Source organism: Tasmannia lanceolata, unplaced genomic scaffold (assembly GCF_043159265.1).
Source record: "Tasmannia lanceolata isolate RefF3 unplaced genomic scaffold, GAP_Taslan_0.1 ptg000002l, whole genome shotgun sequence".
Classification (NCBI taxonomy): Eukaryota; Viridiplantae; Streptophyta; class Magnoliopsida; order Canellales; family Winteraceae; genus Tasmannia; species Tasmannia lanceolata.
The window spans coordinates 53059043-53081131 of NW_027518679.1; the positions used below are offsets into that span (position 1 = coordinate 53059043).

Consider the following 22089-nt stretch of genomic DNA (forward strand, 5'->3'; position numbering starts at 1 on the left):
GACCCGACCTGACCCGTGTTTTTGCGTGTTGGGTCACCCGCGGGTTGGTTTTTGACGGGTCACGGAAACTTAGACCCGTGCCCGCAAATTTGCGGGTGGGCCGGGTCGACCCGCGGGCACGGGTCACTTTTGCCAGGTCTATTCTCTTGAGTTCTCCGTAAGGATAAGAATGAAAGTGGCTAAGTAACGATTAACCTAATCTTGAGTTATATAGCCTAAGTATATAAATCAATCTTAGTTGCTTAATCTACCTTACATGCCTAATCTACCATCCAAGTAGATATATTCTAAATAAGAACTAATCTATTCCACTAGTGGGACCCATCTAGGCACTTAACAACTTGCTATTGTAGGGGTTTCAATGGAATTGGTCAGAATCCAAACTTAAATCTAGACACATTATTAAGATCAATATTGTTATACACATTTCAGATCTGATCCTGACCCATAAGGGATCTGAATGGATCCTGACTAAGACATAGGTGGATCCGTTGACACCCCTACTTGGGTATATACTTATACTGTATAAGCACTATGAACGGCTTATCAAAGGATTTCTATCCCCGTAGAGAACATCCCTAATGTTTAAGGATAGTGGTGTCAACAGATCCACTTCGGATAGGATTCACCTACGTCTTGGTAAAGGATCCTTTGGGGGTGCTCTTCGATCCTACTCAATGAGCCCAGGTCACAATACATTTTAAATCGGACCATTCAAAAGAGTCCTAGGTCTTTCTTACTTGGTACTCGGTTAGATGTTAGGTAGGGTTATGAGAGGGAAGAGAAAAGAAACAAAATAGAACATTATGGTGTAGATTGTTTGGTCACAATTAGGTATTACTGAGAGAAACAAAATCTACGCTCCATGTCTGCACATGTGGGGTTTGTCTTTCTTTGGCAGTAAAAAGTAAAGTGAGGCCAATTTATTTGGATCATCTAAACCATTTATCTGTTGGTCCTCACCGTAGATAGGCCGCACCCCAAAAATTCTATAGTCATATTTTGAACCTTATGCCACATACATTTACATAAAAAATCAGAGGGCAAGGATCATCTTATGGAAAAGATTTTTGGGTCGCATCCTATCTACAATAGGGACCAACAGATGAATGGTTTAGATCATCCAAATAACTGTACCTCTCTCTCTCTCTCTCATAGAACATTTTTCCTTTTCTTTTTCGCCCGACCTGAGGATTGCAGCTGAACTGAGCCCAGAGAAAATCCTAATCCGAAAGGTCTCCTTAATCCATATAGTCATATCCTGAACTCAAAGCCAAAGGTAAGAAAACAAGCACAATAAATAACACAAATTCGCATAAATCATGATCCAATCAAACAAAGCAGATCTGCCTACCCAAGCATTTCCCAAACAACAAAACTAATCATGGAAAAGCCATATTCATAACATTATCCTTTGGAAAAAAGGATGAAAAATGAAAACCTCTACTGCTCTTCTGTATGCAGTCACCGTTCGAAAACATCTACGGGTGCCCTCTAACATACAAGTTAGATAGTCAGTCGATGGAAGGGGCAAAAACTGAACTCAAATTTTACGGCTTCACCACCATTTTGGAACATGTATTCTCTGGTGCATGTTGAGAGATCAGGTTTCGACATTGGCCTTGTTTCCTGCCAAGATGATAGAGATCTCCAAACCTCGGCTGAATGCTTGGTTAAAGAGAAGGCGAGATTGGAAGGTGGAGATGAAGGGAAACCATGAGAGTAGTGCAACTGGAGAAAATATGATTATACCCATCCCGGCATCATATAATCGGGCAACCTCACGCACCGAATCCCATAGCCCTAAGGCTTTCACCACTCCACTCCATGCGATGGCGAGCTGCCAAGGAAAAAAAGAAGTTAGTAAGCAAGATATGGAAGGTTCTGCACAGTTAGAGTAGGCAGACGACTATTAAATTGGCCAAATTCTCTTTTTCTTGTTGGTTGGTATAATTCATAAACCACTAATATAATTTTAATATGTTATAAATTATCTATACGCTAAATTTTTTCGAGAGCAATTTTTCATCACCATAAATTATGTTTTTCTGTATCTAGCCCTCAAGAAAACACTAGCCCTCCCCAGACCCCGCAATGGCGGAAGCCTCGTGCACTGGGCCGCCCTTTATAAATTATGTTTTCTCTGTATCTTATGCTTTTATGAAGAGACATTTGTGGAAGTAATATTTCATCATCATCATCATATAGACATTTGGAATTATAGAATGAAGGGCGCCCTTGTAAAAAACCAACTTCAAGGATGCCCTCATTGGTCAATTTCAGCCAAGTGCGTTGATGATTGGCCCTGAAAAAAGTGGATGTCGCTATAAAAAGTGGAAAGGCTTTGACTTTTGCTAAAATTGACCAATGGGGGCGCCCTTGAAGCTGGTCTTTGCAAGGATGCCCTTCATTCTATCATTGCTCTATAGACATTAGTAAAGTAATAAAAATCTAATCTCAGCCAAAAAAAGTTCTCATTTGAGAAACAAAAATGAACATGTACAAGTGGGCTCAAAATGCAGTAATTATTAACTTACGGATAAAATGGCCCAGCCTGTAGGTATAAAAGCCAGAATACAAGCAAACAAATCTGGAATTGAAAGATTTGTGAAGAGAACAGTGAGGGCAATGCCTGCGATAAGTCCTATGGATGTGACACCCTGTATTAATCTCATAATGAGCTGAAAGTTGGTTGACTTCTTCGGGCTATAGGTAAAGATCTGTTTAGTCATTCAAAAGCATGCAATTGAGAATTAAACATGAACTGACCCAAACATAAATTCATAATCAGAATATGACGAAAAAAGGGGCAAAGATGCAAACCTTGAAGATCATAACAAAACCGAGCAGCACAATCCAAGAAAAGCCATAAATCTGGAGAAGAGGGGTAGCCATCTCTTGTCAGTTTCAACACAAAAAAAGGAAATAGGGATAAATATCCAAGGACGATTTTTCACTTGTGGTTAAAAAAAATTTATATATACATTTTTATAAAAAATATTTTTACAAATTGAGAATATTATTTGACATTAACAACTAATAACTTTCAACCACAACTAGACTCATGAAGCTGCCACACCCAGGCAATATAAACTTCAAAATTTCCAGCAGAAATGTGTTGTTTCTTAGAACTCTGGACGATCCTCATTTTGGGTACATCTAAACTCATCTTCTATTTTGATTGCCATGAATTTTCAAATAAGAATTGTACAAGTCGTATATCTGGGGGGAATTATATTAAAATATGATGCTGGTATAGCCTATACTTGCAAGGGGGTTTGTTACAATATTTGATTCTAATTGTATATGAGTTATGGCATTTCAAGCAAGGTTTCAGGTTTCAGTCTTTACGGAAATGAAAACATGTCAGTTTTGATGGAAATCCTGTAAAATCACAAAAACCTATGCAAATGATAGACATTTAAGATGAAACTTCAGGAAGTGTCGGATTTCGGCCGAAATTTAAAACCACGTCTCTAACCAAAGCATAATTGAACACATACCACAAATTTGGGTCCAATAATTTCAGTGTATTTTTGTGGACCATCTCGGTTCCTTTCTTTTAATATATTGCCATTTCAAAAATAAATAAAATATTCAGTGTATTACCCCAGGTGATAGAAATTGAAGATTAGTTTGAAGACGTGAGAACGACTTTGGTTATATTGAGAACAAATGTAGGATAATGGGTCTACATGGGGAAGAAATTATTCCCAGTAAAATGACCTAATTTAGAACCACTGGTCTGCATTTACTGACATATGCAAGCAAATCAAATTCACAAACTAAGATATCATGAAGAAAAGAGACATTAATCAATGACCAAAATTTTAATTGTACAATTCTGTTCTATATGTAGGGAAAAAAGAAGTGTACCGCTAATGAAGTATCGTTTCCAGTGAGATGGAATTTATAGACAATTCCATATTGAAAGATGAAAAATCGAAAGCTTAAGATTGTTTCCAAAATGCGGCCTCTCAACGTCTGGATATGTATCTGTAAAAATCAGTCACGTTAAAAAGACATTTCCAAATATGTTACATCACGACAACATGACCGAACCTATAATACATGAACAAAAACAACAATAGACCTCCAGTTGTCCAAGCACGATTGATAGAAAAAAAAGAATGGACCCAATTGAAAGACATTATTCTTTCTTAAACATTTGAACACCCATATTAGCACGACATCATTCAAGTTTAAGATACAATGAAGAAAATTAAAATTTACTTATTGACTTCGGTTTGGTAACATAAACCTTTTTTTAATTTGGCATAATACAAAACACTTAGTTGGCACATTAATACATTAATGTTAGCATAATACTAGCTACTAAGAAAATCTTAGAAGCCTAATTCCATGCAAGGTTACTTAGCTTTGGTGCAACCTAAGTTTCCAACACACTGATAGAGAACATATTAATTTTGGGCAATTATAACATGACTATCCTGATAGTTGTTCAAGTATTTCAAGAATTTAAAACCAACTAACCACACATTGTTAGACCTAAAGAGGGATGAGTTCATCCGAGTCCAAGTTTCAATACTTAAATGAACCTTGAGTCTAGGCTTGGTCGGTGGCTCAAATGGCTCGCAACAATGTGTGCCTACAAGGTGCAGTTTAAGTGCCCTTGCAAGTACACCTTCACACAGGCATGGGCACACCCACTACGTCAGATGGAGACTGGTAGGCGTGTTAGAAACCGACATTGGAACAGACTCTTAGATTTGGCTAGCCCAAAAATAAGATTCATGATTCAGATATAAAATAAATAATTTCTAAAAAAAATAACAAACAATAAATCTTGAAAAATATTTAGCAAGAGCAACTGTAAATAAGGTACATTCAAGCTAAATATATAGCAATTAAACATAAACAGAGAAGTGCCCTTCATTACAACAACAAAAGAAAATTCATTAAGGGATCTCTCTCTCTCTCTCTCTCTCTCTCTCTCAACACAAAAACGAAAGAAAAATATTGTGTCCCTCCCCAACTTTCATAAAGAAGGAAAAAAATGGATATAGCATCCCGATAATTTTCCATAAGTTTTTGACCTCCATGACTTTCACACGATGCTCGTAGGAGCTCTCTCTCTCTCTCTCTCTCTCTCTCTCTCTCTCTCCCCACACAAATAAAGAACTTTACGCATAATATATCAAATCATGGATAATTCAAATTATGGTTCTGTTAAAGTATAAAATGAATTAAATGAATAAGACAGAATCTGCCACCTCAGATGAAGCAATTTCACGGCATGGCTTTTGCATGTGAGAAAAGCCACCTCAGATGAATTAAATGAATAAGACAGAATCTGCCAAAACCTCAACCTGTGTGGCTGTTCTCACATACAAAAGCCAGCCGCAAAATGGCTTTCCCCACTACCATCTTTTGTCAATGTTCCACAAGCCACCTTATGTTAAAGTATTAAAGATTAATAACGCCTTCTCTAACAGCTTAAGCTTTTGGAGTAATTGGTTGTTTCACATGGTATCAGAGCAAATTGCCTGGGTTCAAAACTCCTTGATGGTAAAAATCATGTAACGGGCAACCCAAAAAAAGTGGGGCCACATGTGCCACGTGTAGGCGAACCCTAAAAAAAGGGGCCACAAGTGAAAGGGGAGTGTTAAAGTATAAAAGATTAAATAGCACCTGCCCCAACAGCTTAAGCTTTTGGAGTAATTAGTTGTTTCACAGGTTCGAAATGGAATCACGGATTTACGTAAAATCCCCGGTATGTTCGACCACGACAATATCAACAATGCCATTAGCTTGGGCTTCAATCATTGATATAAAACACCCCTTTTCATGATTTGGAAGATCCTGATGACTTTCTAACGGAATCATGGTTCTAAATGTCGATTGAACCCGACACGTAAAGGACGACATAATTCCATTCCATTTCATCTAGACCAAAACGAAATCCTTCAGTCGACATGTATAGATTTTGGTAACATTTTGGTCGGTCGACCAAAACGCTAACCCTTGAGTAAGTATATTACAGAACTTCGGTCAGCATGTCATAATTTTAACCTAAGTACATAAAGAAGCTCTATTTTTGGTATTTTTGCTTGTAAGTGCTTATTTTATTGTTCGATTCCTTGTTTCTTCAATTAGGGCCAGTTTGGATTGACGAAATTTCCTGAAAAAGTTTGGAAAGGAAAAATATTTCTAAAATTTCCTACTTTCTGCACACAGAAACCAACATAACTTGAACCAACGCATTCAATTTCTATTTAGAGGGACATTCAATTTATTTCAATTTCTAAATTAATCATAATCACATTATTTTTCCTTTAAATTGAGGAGAGAAAATTTTCCTGAGAAAAAAAATTTCAATCAGAAATGTATTTCTTGCAATCTAAATAGGGCCTTATGGTGCAAATACATTAACTAATTTTTGATTTGATGCTTTTTCACATCAATTAGTGCATGATTTATGGTTTTAAAAACAGGAAAAATGGTATTTTCTAATAAACTAATCATATATGCGTGCTAGCTTCTAATTTTATTACAAGTGAGTTCCTATTGATAGTGTGATTTTTTTCAATTAAAAAATTAATTAATTATTTATTTTTGTAAAAAAATCATTTCAAGTGAGTTCCTTTAGGATATGTATGATGGAGTAGTAACTAGTGTCAGAACTACGGATCGCACGTCTAGTGAGTTTCCAATTACAATAGGACTGCACCAAGGATTAGCTCTAAGCCCTTATCTTTTTACGCTAGTTATGGATGAACTTACAGAGGTATCCAGGATGAGGTGCCGTGGTATATGTTATTTGCAGATGACATAGTATTAATTGACGAAACCAAAGCAGGAGTTAATGCTAAGTTAGAGTTATGGAGAACTACTTTGAAATCTAAAGGTTTTAGACTGAGTAGGACTAAGACAGAGCATATGGAGTGCAACTTTAGTAATGTAAGGAGGAGAGGCGAGGATGTAGTACATATGACTGGACAGGAGGTACTTAAGAGGGATATCTTTCACTATCTTGGTTCAATCCTAAATAAGAAAGGAAAGATTGAAGAGGATGTTAACCACATAATAAGAGCAGGTTGGTTGAAGTGGAAGCATGCTTCAGGAGTTCTGTGTGACCGTAAAATACCTACCAAGTCGAAGGGAAAGTTTTATAAGACAACTGTGAGGCCAGCCATGTTGTACGGCTCAGAATGTTGGGCCACCAAGAAGCAGCATGTGCATAAGATGAGTGTAGCGGAGATGTGAATGCTTAGACGGATGTGCGGCTACACAAGGTTAGATAGAATAAAAAAATGAAGACATCCGTAAAAAGGCGGGGGTGGCACCAATTGAGGAGAAGATGAGAAAGTATCGCTTAAGATGGTTTGGGCATATCCAACGTAGGCCTTTGGATGCTCCAGTGAGAAGAAGTGACTCGTGCCAAGTTGATGGAGTAAAAAGAGGAAGGGGCGTACCGAAAACAACTTGGGTAGAAACAGTGAGTCAAACTTGATGGCTAGGAACATAATAGAGAACATGACCTTGGACAAGAGAGACTGGAAGAAAATGATCCATGTAGACGAACCCAACTAGGGTCAAGATTAGACTTAGTCAATTTGAGCAGGGTAGACTCTTTCACCTTTTTCATAAAAATTTTCTAAAGGATTCATTAGCCTACCCCAACTAGTTAAGGACAAAGATTTAATTGAGTTGAGTTGAGTTGAGTAAAAAAATCATTTAAAAATAAGAAAAAACTATATTTTTGAACAACTTATTATGTATGCATGTTCGCTTCTAATGTTTTATATGTAAGTTATTCTTGTCCAATCCACAGATTAACAGAGTTCCACATATTAACAGAGTTAATTTTCCAGTTAGAAAATTAATTATTTTACGTATTTTTGTTAGAAAATCCTTTAAATTTCCATCATTATATTGTACTCCTTAATACATTGTACTTTTATTTATGAAATTAATGAATGAATTGGAATTTTTTCTCCAATTTAGTTTCAGTTGAAGCATATGTGCATGTGGTTGTACCAAACTCTGCCTTACGTAAAGTTGACAGAGTACGATTAACCTCTGGATTTGAAATCACTGGTTATATATTTTCAGTTTGGAATCAACATTACTATTTTAGACATGAGTGACAACATGTGTCATTAGGAGTTTGATCTTATTAAACCATTATGGATGGCTGTCATGAGAGGAAAGGAATTCCCTAGACGAGTTTTTTTTTTTTTGGGAGAATAACTCCCCAGAAGATTTATGAGAATGAAGAGTCCAATATATCAATTCACAATCTAATTTATCGTAGTTTTAATCACATAATGACGAGTTTCTTTATTTCTTTAATTCTCGATAGTATAATTGATAGAAATCGTGTAGGTCTGAAAAGAAATCGGTGAAAAAAGAGCTCTCCTCTCTAGGCCTTGATTCATGATTCATTGATAGCTTCAGTATGTTTCAGCCAAAATGAACCAAAAAGACCAAAATCATTAATGTCATTATATGTGGGAAAGAACTTGAAAGGCGACAGATAAAGGGAAAATAAGACAATGGATAATAAGTAACAAGAAAAATAAATGGGCATTTGAATAAATAGATTAGCCAGTCATCAAGAATCAAAGAAGTATAACACGCATAACAAATCTTGCATGGATTTGAAGGACAACAAAATAATAGTTAAGATAGTTGACCTGCTCTTCGTCCCACCAAGATTCCCAGCTATTTTCCCCCTTCACCCCAACTCCACCTTTGTAAAGAAGCCAACTAGTCCAATCATCAAAGTCCTCCACAGTTCTGTTTATTGCAAAACAAAACTCTCACTAAACAAGACAGAATAATGTTATGCATAAAGCATACTGCCACAGTAAGAGAATAATGTTACGTGTAAAGCGTACATAGTCTATAACAGCAAAAGAAAAAGAACACTACACTGATCTATAAATTACGCTTTTAAACTTACTTCTGCCATTCAAATCCCGAGGGGTTGAAGATATACGGAGCAAAGAGCCATGATATGACAAGAATCCAACTACTGACAGTAATTAGAATAAAAGAAGTTGCACCTCCAGCTGTATAACCATATGCTGTATAAACAATGAGAAGCAATGCCACTTCAAGCCTGCACACAAGATGCACGATTTAAAAGTGTGAAATTTTACAAGTCAAAGGAGTACATGGAAAATAGAATATCAATCTAGGAGAGGTTAAACAATACTCACGCCTTGACAAAGTGACTTCGAGAGTAAAGCCTGTAATTTTCGGCGAACTTGATGTGACGGACAACAAAGCCTCTACCAGTTGCTTTGTACTGTTGGTCAGTTATAAGTGTTGGTAACAGAATATGACATCCAATCATATAAGATAGCATAATATGACATCCAATCATATAAGATAGCAGAAAAGATCATAAGAGAACATACTTTTGCACCGCCATGGAGAATTGTGCGACCAAAATAATGTGTTCTAGTACCAAGAGAAAATGTGAAGAAGACAGAGCACAACTGAAGCTGCATGGTTATAAAACTAAAAACAGCCTGCAAAAAGGTAGGTAAATTCAAGAAAATTAAACTCATGCTCATGGGTAAGACTTTCAAAAGAGTATATCATAAAGGAAATGAATCAGAAAATGTCAAAAGGCAAGAATAATATAATAAGACAGTTCATCCAATCAGGAAACAGCAAAAAGAGGCCATATGCGTTTATATTTTCTATCATGTACCGACACCGAAAGTACCGTGTTTCAGTGTCGGTCCAAGATTTCAGCAGAAATTTGCTGAAATTCAGAAATTTTGGGAATTTCAGCCAAATTGATTTTATTATTTTTTTAACCCAAATTTTTTGGGTGGTTACAAAATTTCGGCGCCGATTTTTTTTTTTTAATTACCGAATTTCGGAATTTCGGCTCAATTTTGATTTTGTCCAAGGCCAAAATCGAAACCGAAATTTCAAACCTTGTGCAGATGACAATAGACAGAGGTTCTAACTATGAAAGCTTTGAGGTTCTAATATGGAAATGAAATTCGATATGAGGATAAATAATTGAGGTTCCTCTAAATAATTATTCAAAATTAAACATCCGATGATAAATGAGAAAATTAGACAGATAAATTGAGTAAGACCTGCAGCAATCCCAGCTCCAAAATGAAACCCATTATCATCGGTACTGCAGTAAAAACACCAATCTGAACCAAGAATTGAGCATTTAAAGCTGCATCAAGTGCAGTGTTACCCAACAACTTTGCTTGCCTTGTAATTGCACGATCCAATCCAGATAAGGCCTGAAAGATTTGGCAGAACTTGAAATTAAGTTGACATTACACAAGTTTTCCTTTTTTTTTTCTTTTATACAAGTCAATCATGTGAGAATACTATTCGACTACATGCACAAAAACCTACCAACATCAAATCAACAATACTTTTAACAAATATTACAGACAAGAAAGCAAGCCAAGTTCAACTACCACTTGAAAATTCATTTGAGAACATCATACTTAATGAAAATGAGAACCTAAGACAGGATACTGAGTGGGATTACCAGGTATACCCTCCCATATAAGTAGATGTAAACAGTAAGAACAGTCATCTGCATTAACGACTCAATTTGTTAGAAATTTCTTATGACTAAATGTAGGTAAAATTATAACTAAGCAAAAAATTAATAAATAAATAAATATTAAAAAAAACTCCGTACCATTGTGCACACGTAAAAGCCAACAGTTGTGAAAAAGAAAGACAACATTCTAAAGAAGTCAAAAAGCTGCCCAAGCCGGTATACGTCTCTACTTAAGACTTGTTCTCCATTCCCACCAGCTACTTTACCCTCAAATAATGCAATTTGGTTCAACCCAACATCTCTCCCTTTTCCAACCTGCATGCATATCGGAGAGCTAAACTACTGTTTAAAAAGATAAATGACAACAATTTAGACAAAAAAAGATGGCATATTATAAGGAACCTGTATGTATTCATGGTGTGTGATATTGCCCTGCCGTAATGTGGAATTGAACCCTGCAGGAGTATTTGAGCTGTATTAAGTATATCAATCACAGATAAAACCCAAGTATTGCATTAGAGAGAGTAACTATAGGTGCTACTTTTTGTTAGATAGTGGAAACTAATCATTCTACTATCATGTAGTAGTTACAAACAAGGTTTTAAATTTCAGTTTTGGTTTCAGTTTCGGACATAGCTGAAACCAAAATGTTGGCCGAAATACCAAAATTTCGGCCAAAATTCAGTAAAATAAACAAATTTCATTATTGTAACAAAATTTCGGCCAAAATCTGAAATCTTGGGAAAAATTTAAAAATTTGCATTTTCCTGAAATTTCGGTTCCGGTTTGGGACATAACCGAAACCGAAAAGTCAGCCGAAATACCAAAATTTAAGCCAAAATTCGGTAAAAAAACAAATTCCATTATTGTAACGAAATTTCGGCCAAAATCTGAAATCTTCAAAAAAATTTAAAAACTTGCATTTTCCTGAAATTTCCGAACTGGCCAAAATTTCAGTTTCAGTTGATTTTGGTTTCGGTCTTGACCGAACCGAAATTTAAAACCATGGGTCCCAAACTCATAAAACTTGAACAAAAAATTGATCCATACGGGAAATTATTTTCTAAATGAAGATTGTGCAAGGAGTTATAGGTGTGGATCAGTGGATGCAACCATGGAATGCATCCCTCACAGCACTGGCTGGGGTGGAGATAGAACTCCAAGTACCAGTAGACATTAATTTGATACCAAGAAATGAACTACCAAGGAAAGGAGTCAAAGGACTGTCTCAAACACAATGAACAAATCACTTATTTGAGTTGTTAGTGATTTCTGATATATTTCCATTTCTTGGAGCCTTAGTGGCAGGAATCTTCTACATATGGTGCACTTCCTGCTCTGACTTTGAAACCTCCTCTTTCTTTATCCTACCGCAAACTAGCCGGCCATGATAACATCACATGAATTCCACAAACTTTGTAAAACATGAAATCTGAATTGTGAGTTTCTCTATGATTTAGCTGACACTTTGAATTTATTGCAGACATGTGTCATGGTGTGTCCGACACGACACACGTGTCTACACTCCTTTCGACACATTAATTGTAGTGCTAGAAGTGTGACTCAATGTGGACGTGCCAACATCTCTTTGATTATTGAATATTGTGTGAATCTCTTTAATTATAAACTCTTCTTTCAGCTCTCCTTTAACTAATATTCGATGTTATATCCTCTCCCCTAAACCAAAAACCCATATCCTATGGTCTCTCTCGCTGCACATTGAAGACTAAAGAGAATGGATTAACTTGATGAATGCGTTGTAATTTGTTTATCTCATGTTTGTTTTAGATTATAGTTGATTAATCCTAAGATTTATTAATTTGTTAAATGAATATCATATTTATAGGGAAATGATATCAACACTACCATGTTTGGATATTTCCACTAAAGCATCTTGTCATTTAGCATTTAAAGGCTGTAAAAAGATTATTACAGTTTCCAAAAAGCTCTCACAAGCCAATTAAAGAAGAAAAGACAAGCTGGGACCATGCAACAATTAAAACATGGTTGTGCTGATATCATTTCTCTATTTATAATGTTGCAAAATTTGATGGTAATATGTACTTTTATATGTAGGTCGGTGTTTGGGCGTGCCACCATTTTTAGATTTTTAGGAGTTGCCATGTCAGACACCACATATCCGTGTCGAAACTCGACACACGAATCCATGTCGCTAAATCAAGATTATATATACTTGTTGTTTTAGCCGTGTCTCTGTTTCTAAATTTTGGGGGTTTGCCATGTCCGACACTTCATGTCCGTGTCGACACACGACACTCTTGGACACTTGTCGTGTCCATAAATCATAGGAGTTTCTATAAACACAATCACTAAGTTAAATTTTATACAAATTTACAAATAAATGTAAAAATTTACAAATGAGGGAAACTTATAAAACCAAAAAGCGTGTGCAAAGAAAGGTGCCAAATCTCCCAATTCAGGAACTCTAACCCATTTATATACATAATATCTGATCACTGAATAGCTCACAGTTACAACTAGCAATAGCTAATCCCTTTAGCACCATTATATGAAAATGCTACATTTAATCAACCATACCTGCATATATATCTTCACTAATATTGATAACACGGGATGCCTTGCTTACACCACCTCGGGATATATGAAATATCCTGTCAAACACATCAGGATGCCCATAGTGCATGCGAACCCTGTGAGGGAAAATGAAATAGGTGAGTAGCGTTATCTGGTTAAGCCAACATAGAAGCCTGCTGTTTTAACAAAAATAGGATGACAATTTTGACAGAATGTGCTAAAGTATGCTTAGGAAAGGATCAACCATTAAATGTGGTTGACTAAATGGAAAAATGTATGCAGTCAATTAGAACAAAGCCACATACTCGTATCATTCTAAATCATCTTCTATCCACACACACACACACATTGTGTTTTTATTTACAAACTTCAAAGCCTCACACACATACTGCATTAGCTTTATTTGGAATTTATTCAAGGTTTACCTCATTGGCTTTAGCTTGATCATCTCCATCATGTCTGATGTACTCGTCATGGATTGGAATATTGGAATCGCATTAGCGAGACTGCTAGATAAATCCTCTAATACTGCTCTATAAAGAAAGCACCCATATCAGTATGGTATCAATCGATAAAGAGACCATATCATATTTATCAGTCTGTATCACCAATACCGTACGGATAGTGTCACATCTCATCTTAAATCACGTCTTGGGTTCCTCTGTTGATTTCCATAATCGTGATGCTCGATCCTTTTGATTTCCATAAATCACGTCTTGGGTTCCTCTGTTTCTGCGCTTAATTTTCTTGATTTCCTTTGCAATTGTCACCAATCGATCTTTCCAAATCTCCAATTGCATTGCCTTTCATCTGTCCGCAATTTATTTCCTGTGATTCTCTGTGGCTAATCGCCGGCATTCCTGCCTTTGTCAACATTCCTCAGGCCACTGTTCCTGTCTTCATCTTCAATTGTCATGAGTCATCCCTAAATACAGAACCTATTAAATCAACTTGATTTCAATTACATATTGGTGACCCTAGATCCATTCGATTTCTATAAATCATGTTCCTCGATTACTCTGATTATGGGCAAGATTTCTTTGATTTCTTTTGCACCTGTCACAACAATATCTCCCTCCATCCCTCTCGTCCGCCTCCTCTTGCCAATTGACTTCCTTCAATTCTCTGTTGTCGATTGTTCCTCAAGTCACCACAGGCATTCCTGTCTTTGTGAACATTCCTCAGGCCATCATTCATATCTTCATCTTCGACTCTCATGTAGTCATCCGACTCATCCCTAAATAAGGAACATATTAAATCAACGAGATTTCAATTACATATCGGTGACCCTAGTTTTGATTGTAAAATCTGTCATATTTTAGGTTGTAATCTGTTCAGAGTCCTTCTCGGTCTCTGTTTTTTCTAATGAATTCTATTTGCCATTCAAAAAAGAAAAAATTTAATCAACTAACGCAAAGTTATTGTACACTAAAACTATAGATATATTATTAATAAATTACTCAGTATTATTCATAATAAAAATATTAATCCATTAAATTTACATAAATTAGGTAAATTATTTAAATATAATTAACTTATTCCATTTAGGCATGATTAGGTATATTATTAAGTTATGGTATTAGGTATACTGACTTTTGTGATTATATTATTATGTATAGAATATAACACATATTATAGGTGTGTAGGCTCCAAGCCAAAGGGGAAGAAAAAGAAATCAAACTTGAAGCAGTGCAGTAAAAATACATTTACGGAATGCTGAATTATAGAGCAGACATGAACCTAAACAGATTTCATAACGGGTGTTCGCAGTATTTGAAGCTCCATTGGAGGAGAGAGAGAGAGAGAGAGAGAGAGAGAGAGAGAGAGAGAGGAGGTTTTTTGGGTACATTTCCTCAGAATCCCTCTTCACGCCTGGGCTGTTTCAACGGTGGAGGCGCTAAGGGCTCTCTATGCTAGGGTTAGAGACATTAAAATGGAAGGTAACCACAAGAATTGCATGAGCTATGTTTCTGCTAAAATCGTAGCTCCCAGATGGCATTTTTTTCGTTCCTGTGTTAAGCTCAAAATCTCAGACCAGATCTTCATCGTGGGGGTCGAGTTTTCGAAGGAGCCCTCAGTTCTTCCCGCTTTGGCTCCTGGTCCGATGGAGGATCTATCTCCGGGAATTGGGGATCCTTTGTCCGGCGAGCCGTTGAACCCTGTAAAGATTTCAAAATTCAAATCTTCAAAGCTTGAGGGCGGGGTTATCGAGAAAGGACTTTCCGTCCCAGAAAATCCGCCGCTCTGTCCTGCAATTTCCAAGCCTAGGAATTTTACCCCTAGACGGAAGGTAGGTGGCTTGAATGCTTTTTTCAAAACCAGCTGGCCTAAACCCAAGAAGAGTCAGGAAGTTGTTTGACTATCGAGCTTCTGTTGTCGCTCAAGCTGGCCCAAAGTCGTTGGCCAAGTGGCCTCAATCTCACCACTCGACAATGATGAAATTTCTGGAGATCGCTTTGGCCTCGGTTCATGGATCAAGAAAGAACAGATTACTCAAGACCCTTAAATCCTTTGCCAAACTGGGAAGGATTGGCACTTGCCACAATTAACTTTGTTCTCCTAACCCTGGAGTAGAATAAGGGCTTGGGTCTTTTTGTGGATATATTGCGAATGAAAATCTTTCGAGATAAGGGCAGATTGCTAAAGCTATATCTAGTCTCCTTGGGGATCGTGCTTGGGATGACAAGTGTATTCTTTCATGTAAGGAAAAGGCGGTGACGGCTTTCGTCTCTCTGAGGTTATCATGATTAATTTTATTGGGAAAGGACTACTAGCTCTTAATATCTGCTTCATTCAAGGCATCCAGGATGTGGGGCCCAAGTAGGGCGGTTACACATACAAGAAATAAGGGGGTGATGAAGAAAAGATCAAAATGTCCGTTGGTATCCTCAGGAAAAGGTGAGTAAAAACATCTGCTATATTTAGAATATGGCTTCTTCTCCTTCTTCTTCGGAAATTCAAACATATAATCGGATACGAAGGGAGGCACCCGATTTTTCGCAATGGTTTGAGCATCGCCGTTGGGCTAGAAGCCTGAAATATAATGAAGCAAAAGCCAAAGTTGAAGCTCCTACCTTAGCAGAATTGGTAAAAGGATTCATCAAAAGACAGTGGAAGCAATTCCAGGAGGACTACAAGAATAATGTTGAAGAATTTTTTCCCATAACAGGTACTCATAATGTCAAGGATATTTGCACTCCGGTATACAAGCTCCCTTATTTCAGAGGTCGTCTGGAGTATGAACACAAATTGCGTCGGCTAGAATGGGAAGCCAAGCAAATTATTTGCATTAGGAAGATAAAGGAACTGATAGCTATCCGGTTGGATCCAGTGGAAGAGGTTCCTTTCCCGGAGCTCGCTTCAGACTTCTTTTCAAAAGAAATGGAACTAGATTTCCAGATTGGGATTCTAATGAGGGATTTGAGGAAGTGTGCGTAAATTTCTGGTCCAGAGGTTTAGGACGTTTTGGTGTATGGTTTTGTTGAAGTTCCTTTTTGATAAACGGTTTTTTGGGAGGCTGTAATTACTTTTTGATGGAAGGAGGAAGTTAGAAGATCACAAAGAATTTTTCCGAGGTCTCCTTAAGTTAGTGTATAGGCAGGTTGTAGAATTGGAATGTTCATAATGGTAAATGTGTTGGGGGTGGTATAGGAGGTATATAGCCTTTGAATATTTCCGGAGCCTGGAGTTCTCTTCGAGGCACTCACATGAAGTATCTTATGGGGGATTTTTAGTCCCTCTCTCACACCTTTGGGTAATGCAAAGGTCATGTTTAAGTGTGGTGATGGTTGCTCTTTGAACACGATTGTCGAAGATCTCGAAAGGGAAGGGACACAACAAAGTAGTATAGTGGGAGTGCATGGAAGTACTTATTTATTGGCCAAGGGGTATGCCCCTAGCCAACCTTAATTGATCCTATGTAATGCAAGTTGGGACCCCTAGTCCCCATTGTAATTTTCACAGCATCAATAAAATTGTCAACTTTCAAAAAAAAAAAGAAAAAGAGAGAGAGGTAGAGGTTTGAGCAGAGAGTGGAATAACTCTCCCTCTAGTAACATGTATTATATATATGTGTAACTACAGTTCATATACAATGTCTAAAATACATCTAATCGGGTATGTAATTACACCGCTTCGTCTAACACTCCCCCTCAAGCTGGAGTGTATGTGTCATACATTCCCAGATTGGCAGACATATCAATTAACCTTGCTTTGCCTAATGGTTTGGTAAACATGGCATCTGCCTGATTTCTCGATCTAGTGAAAACAGTACATATATCTCTTTTTGAATCTTCTCACGAATGAAGTGGCAATCCACCTCAATGTGTTTCGTCTTCTCATGAAAGACTGGATTTGAAGCAATATGAACCACACTGCCTTACTATCACATTATAGTGATGCTGTAGATGAGGATGGCAAGCCAATCTCTAACAAAAAAGGATCTTAACTAGATCAATTCACTACATATATGGGCCACGGCTTCATACTCCGCTTATGCGCTTAACCTGGCTACCACATCCTACTTTTAACTTTCCATGAAACCAAGTTGCCTCCAACAAAGGTGCAGTACTCTGTAGTAGACCTCCTATATGTAGGTGATCAAGCCCGCATCAGTATAACCCTCTAATCTCATGTGATTATGCCTTCTAAAGAATAGCCCTTTACCAGGAGGTTTCTTCAGGAATCTTACAATCTGGGTAACTACTGTCTAATGAGATGTACGCAGTGAGCTCATGAATTGGCTCACCACACCGACTGCAAATGAAATGTCTGGACAGGTCACAGTCAGATAAATCAATTTTCCAACTAGTCTTCTGTATCTACCTGAATCCACAAGTAAATCTCCTTGATCAAGATAGAGTTTGGCTTTGGGATCCATGGGTACTTCAACAGGTCTCACTCCCAAGAGCCCTATTTCTTCCAATATATCGAATGCATATTTCCTTTGTGACAGAGGCAAACCACCACATGAATAAGCTACCTCCACTCGAAAGTACCTAAGGCGACGAAGATCTTTGGTGCAAAATTCCTTCTAAAGAAACCCCTATAGTCTTTGTATGCCTTTGTTGTTACTCCCAGTCATGGTTTCAAATTTTGGAGGACATGGCTAAACCAATGCGTAGAAAAGACTTCAACTTCCCCAAGTCCTTGATGTCATACATACGCAGCTCTCAGCGGAATCTGACAGTCGTATATGCTTTTCATATGATCCCCAGTGACCACAATATCATCCACATATACCAGAAGGAGAGCAATACCATGCTGAGTTCTCTTAATGAATAGGAGTCAAGATGCCCCATCTATTGACTTAGATGAGGAGTCTCGTCTTGAGCACGAAACCTGCTTTGACATGTCCGATGCTTCTTCGGCCAAATAATATATACACGTGGGACCTTCACTATGAGCAAGCTGTGCGAAAAAACGCTTCTTTTTTCTGGGTCCACAACTTGGTCAGAATGGGGTTCTACCGAGAAACCCTGAATTTTTTAGTTTTCGCCATTGGTTACAGTTCCAGCCACTGGAATGGAATGAGATAGGAATCTCTGGAGATCTTTCCTCTCTGCTTACTCGCAATAGGGTTTCCATCTGTAGAAGTCTTCTTCCGAATGGCATAACTCTCCGATTTTTTCCTCAATCTTCAAAGAAGACTGACTCCTCCTCCTCCTTCTCAATGTGTTTCGGTCCTCTCCGAAACTGAAATTTCAGCCGAAATCCGACGAAATAAAAAAGACAACTATTTTATCTCGTATAAAAATTCGACCGAATGAAATTTCGATAATTTTGGCTGAAATTTCGGGAAAATATTAAATAATTATCAAAAATCCAGATTTTTGGGTGAAATCCCTCAAGTTTTGGATGAAATTTCGGGATAAACGAAACTTCGGGTATTACCAATTTTGGTTTCTTTCTCGACCGAAACCGAAATTTCGGATTTTGGTCAAAATTTAAAACCATGCTCCCAATAATAATAATGCCTTTCACACAAACGATCAGAAAGTTGCATCCTTCGTCGGACCAAGAGCTAAAAACAAAATGGTCAACAACTCATTGTTTCATGTCAAATTGTATAACCTCCTCACTGAACCTCCCAAACCACGCTCGAGGAGAATGTTTAAGGCCATATAATGCTTTACGCAGACAGCATATTGCATGTTTCATCTCCCCTTGAGCAAATTACCCAGGAGGTTGCTCTATAAAGACTTCGTCCTGCGGGCAAGGTTTTAAATGTCGGTTTTGGCTATATTTCGGTTTCGGTGAAAATTATGGCCGAAATCATGTAAAATTTTGACAAAAATTTTGGTTTTTTTTTTTTTTTTTTTTATAATTTCCACCGAAATGTATAAAAGGGTGAAAAACAAAATTTTGGATTTCGCCGAAATTTCCCAAATTTGGATTCAATGTACTTTCGGTTTTCGTCCAAAACCGAAAACAAAATATTTCAACTGAAATTTCGGATTTTGGCTGAAATTTAAAACTATGCCTAGATGTCTCCATGTAGAAAGGCATTTTTTTTTACGTTGAATTGATATAGGCCGCACATGTTCACCGCCATAGAGATAATACGAACGGAAGGACTTTTGGCAACCGGAGGGAAGGTCTTTGTGTAATCAACACTAAGGGTCTGTGTGTTTGGCAACCAGCCGTGCTTTCAAACTTTCAATTGTCCCATCTGATAAGTATTTCACAGAAAATACCCAACGACAACCTACGGCATGTGCACCAAAAGGAAGAGGGACCAACTGCCAAGTATCATTAGAGTGAAGTGCACCCATCTCAGCATCCATTGCAACTTGCCAAGCTGGATGAGCTAATGCCTCTGAAACAGAATAAGGAAGAGAAACAGAGGACATGGCAGAAAGAAAACAACGTTATCAGGTGAAAGATGAGCATAAGAAACAATCTAGTAGGGAGAACAATCTATCGAGTACCACGGGAGTAAACCTACACTAGAGACGATGAAGAAGACAAAGACGAGGACAGTAAAGGAAGAGCCAGAGAAGGATCACCAGTATTAGAGATGTCAGGAGAGTCAACGAAGGACGCGGTATACTAAAAGAGGTGACATCAACAGACACATAGACTTTCCTCAGCTTAGGAATGTAACAACGGTATCCCTTTTGGGTCCTGGAGTAGCCAAAAAATATGCTCTTCTTTAGATGAGGATCGAGCTTATCCAGGCTAGGAGAGAGATTATGTACAAAGCAAACAAAACCAAAAGCTCGAGGAAGGGGTCCGATTATTCAAATGATTCGCAAAGAAACAAGCAGTGAGAACAGCATCAGCCAGTTGTGTGGAGAACAATCTATCGAGTACCACGGGAGTAAACCTACACTAGAGACGATGAAGAAGACAAAGACGAGGACAGTAAAGGAATAGCCAGAGAAGGATCGCCAATATTAGAGATGTCAGGAGAGTCAACGAAGGATGTGGTATCCTAAAAAAGGTGACATCGGCAGACACATAGACTTTCCTCAGCTTAGGAATGTAACAACGGTATCCCTTTTGGGTCTTGGAGTAGCCAAAAAATATGCTCTTCTTTGCATGAGGATCGAGCTTATCCAGGCTAGGAGAGAGATTATGTACAAAGCAAACAAAACCAAAAGCTCGAGGAAGGGGTCCAATTATTCAGATGATTCGCTAAGAAACAACCAGTGAGAACAGCATCAGCCCAGTAAGTCTTCGGGACCCGCATCTGAAACATAATGGTTCATGCAATATCCAGAAATTACCGAAGTCGGTAACCCCATTCTGCTTAGAAGTGTGGGAACAAGAGGATTGGTGAACAATACCACGACTCTCTAAAAACTATTGAAAACCATTAGATGTAGAAAAGTATTCACGAGCATTATCACTCCGCAAACATTTAATAGAACAATGATTTAATAGAACTATGATATTGATTAGAAATTTCACAATGAAAAAGAACGAAATGCAGTTAACACCTCAGAACAATCTTTTATCAAGAAAAGCCATGTCATCCTTTTAGCTTTCATCCTTGAAAAGTCGTCAACAAATACAACGAAATATTTAAAAGGCCAAACAACGACGTAGTTAGGCATGGACCCAGACATCACTAACTCGAACGATACATGACTGAGTAATAACTCTTGGGAGGAGCAACAGAGACATTATGAGCATATTTAGGGGGCGTAACTTGGGATGTAAATTAGAATGGCCCTCCATACCACAGTGAGTACAAAACCGGGATCCACGGCCACCAGAGCCACGGCCTCCCCCTGAATCCCGACCAGCACCACGACCGTGGCGCCTACAACCTCAGTCGCCACGACCACCACAGCCAGAACCAGATTGCACAGCAATAGCAGAATGCTCGACGGACGAATCAACGGGCACCTCAACCCTCATAGAACGTTGTGCTCGAGAGAAAACCTCGTCAAGGGAGAGAAGTGAGCCAAGTTCCACAATCTGTTCACGAATGGGGAGAAACAGCGGTCCTAAGGAGTCCAGGAACTGCACAACCCGCAGATCCTCCTGGCGCTTGGCTAACACGGTAGCATACGTGGTGAAGGGCATGTACATATAGAGTTGCTTCCATAATGTCACAAACTTGTAGTAATTTTCTGAAACATGCTTATCAACACGCTGCAGATGGACGCGTTCTGAGTAAACATCACATATCCGTGTGAGGTTGTTTACATTATAATAAAGTGTTTCTGTGTGTTTCCAAACAACCTTGGAAGAGTGAAGAAACATCATCGGCGCAGCAACCTTTGGCTCGATGCTATTCCATAGGAGCGTCTAAATACATGCATCCTCTTTACGCCACTTGCTATAAGGTCTATCATCAACAGGTAGAGCGTCCTTTTCAAAATATTCAACTTTGCCCCGAGCCAGAAGAAACGTCTCAACTGCGTGACGCCATAGGGGATATAATTAGAACCATCCAATTTAATGGATGCCATATGAACCATAGGAAGCTCCATCGAAGTAGAACCAGAAGCGGTAGCCATGACTCATGAGAACACAAACCACAAAGAAGAGATCAAACC

General features: G+C 38.0%; 1 protein-coding gene across 1 annotated transcript in view; it reads right to left on the reverse strand.

The window, feature by feature from the left end:
• Positions 1-1280: 1280 nt before the first annotated feature.
• Positions 1281-22089, reverse strand: part of GSL8 (glucan synthase-like 8) — a 111090-nt gene continuing 90281 nt past the window's right edge. The window contains exons 39-51 of the mRNA XM_077380809.1: positions 13082-13194; positions 10925-10977; positions 10661-10837; positions 10505-10552; positions 10089-10247; positions 9390-9503; positions 9189-9277; positions 8930-9088; positions 8661-8763; positions 3877-3996; positions 2824-2874; positions 2538-2720; positions 1281-1840 (exon numbers count right to left, since the gene is read on the reverse strand). Coding sequence (XP_077236924.1) covers positions 1604-1840; positions 2538-2720; positions 2824-2874; positions 3877-3996; positions 8661-8763; positions 8930-9088; positions 9189-9277; positions 9390-9503; positions 10089-10247; positions 10505-10552; positions 10661-10837; positions 10925-10977; positions 13082-13194 — 1606 coding nt within the window. The 3' untranslated portion in view covers positions 1281-1603. The remainder of the gene's footprint in view (positions 1841-2537; positions 2721-2823; positions 2875-3876; positions 3997-8660; positions 8764-8929; positions 9089-9188; positions 9278-9389; positions 9504-10088; positions 10248-10504; positions 10553-10660; positions 10838-10924; positions 10978-13081; positions 13195-22089) is intronic.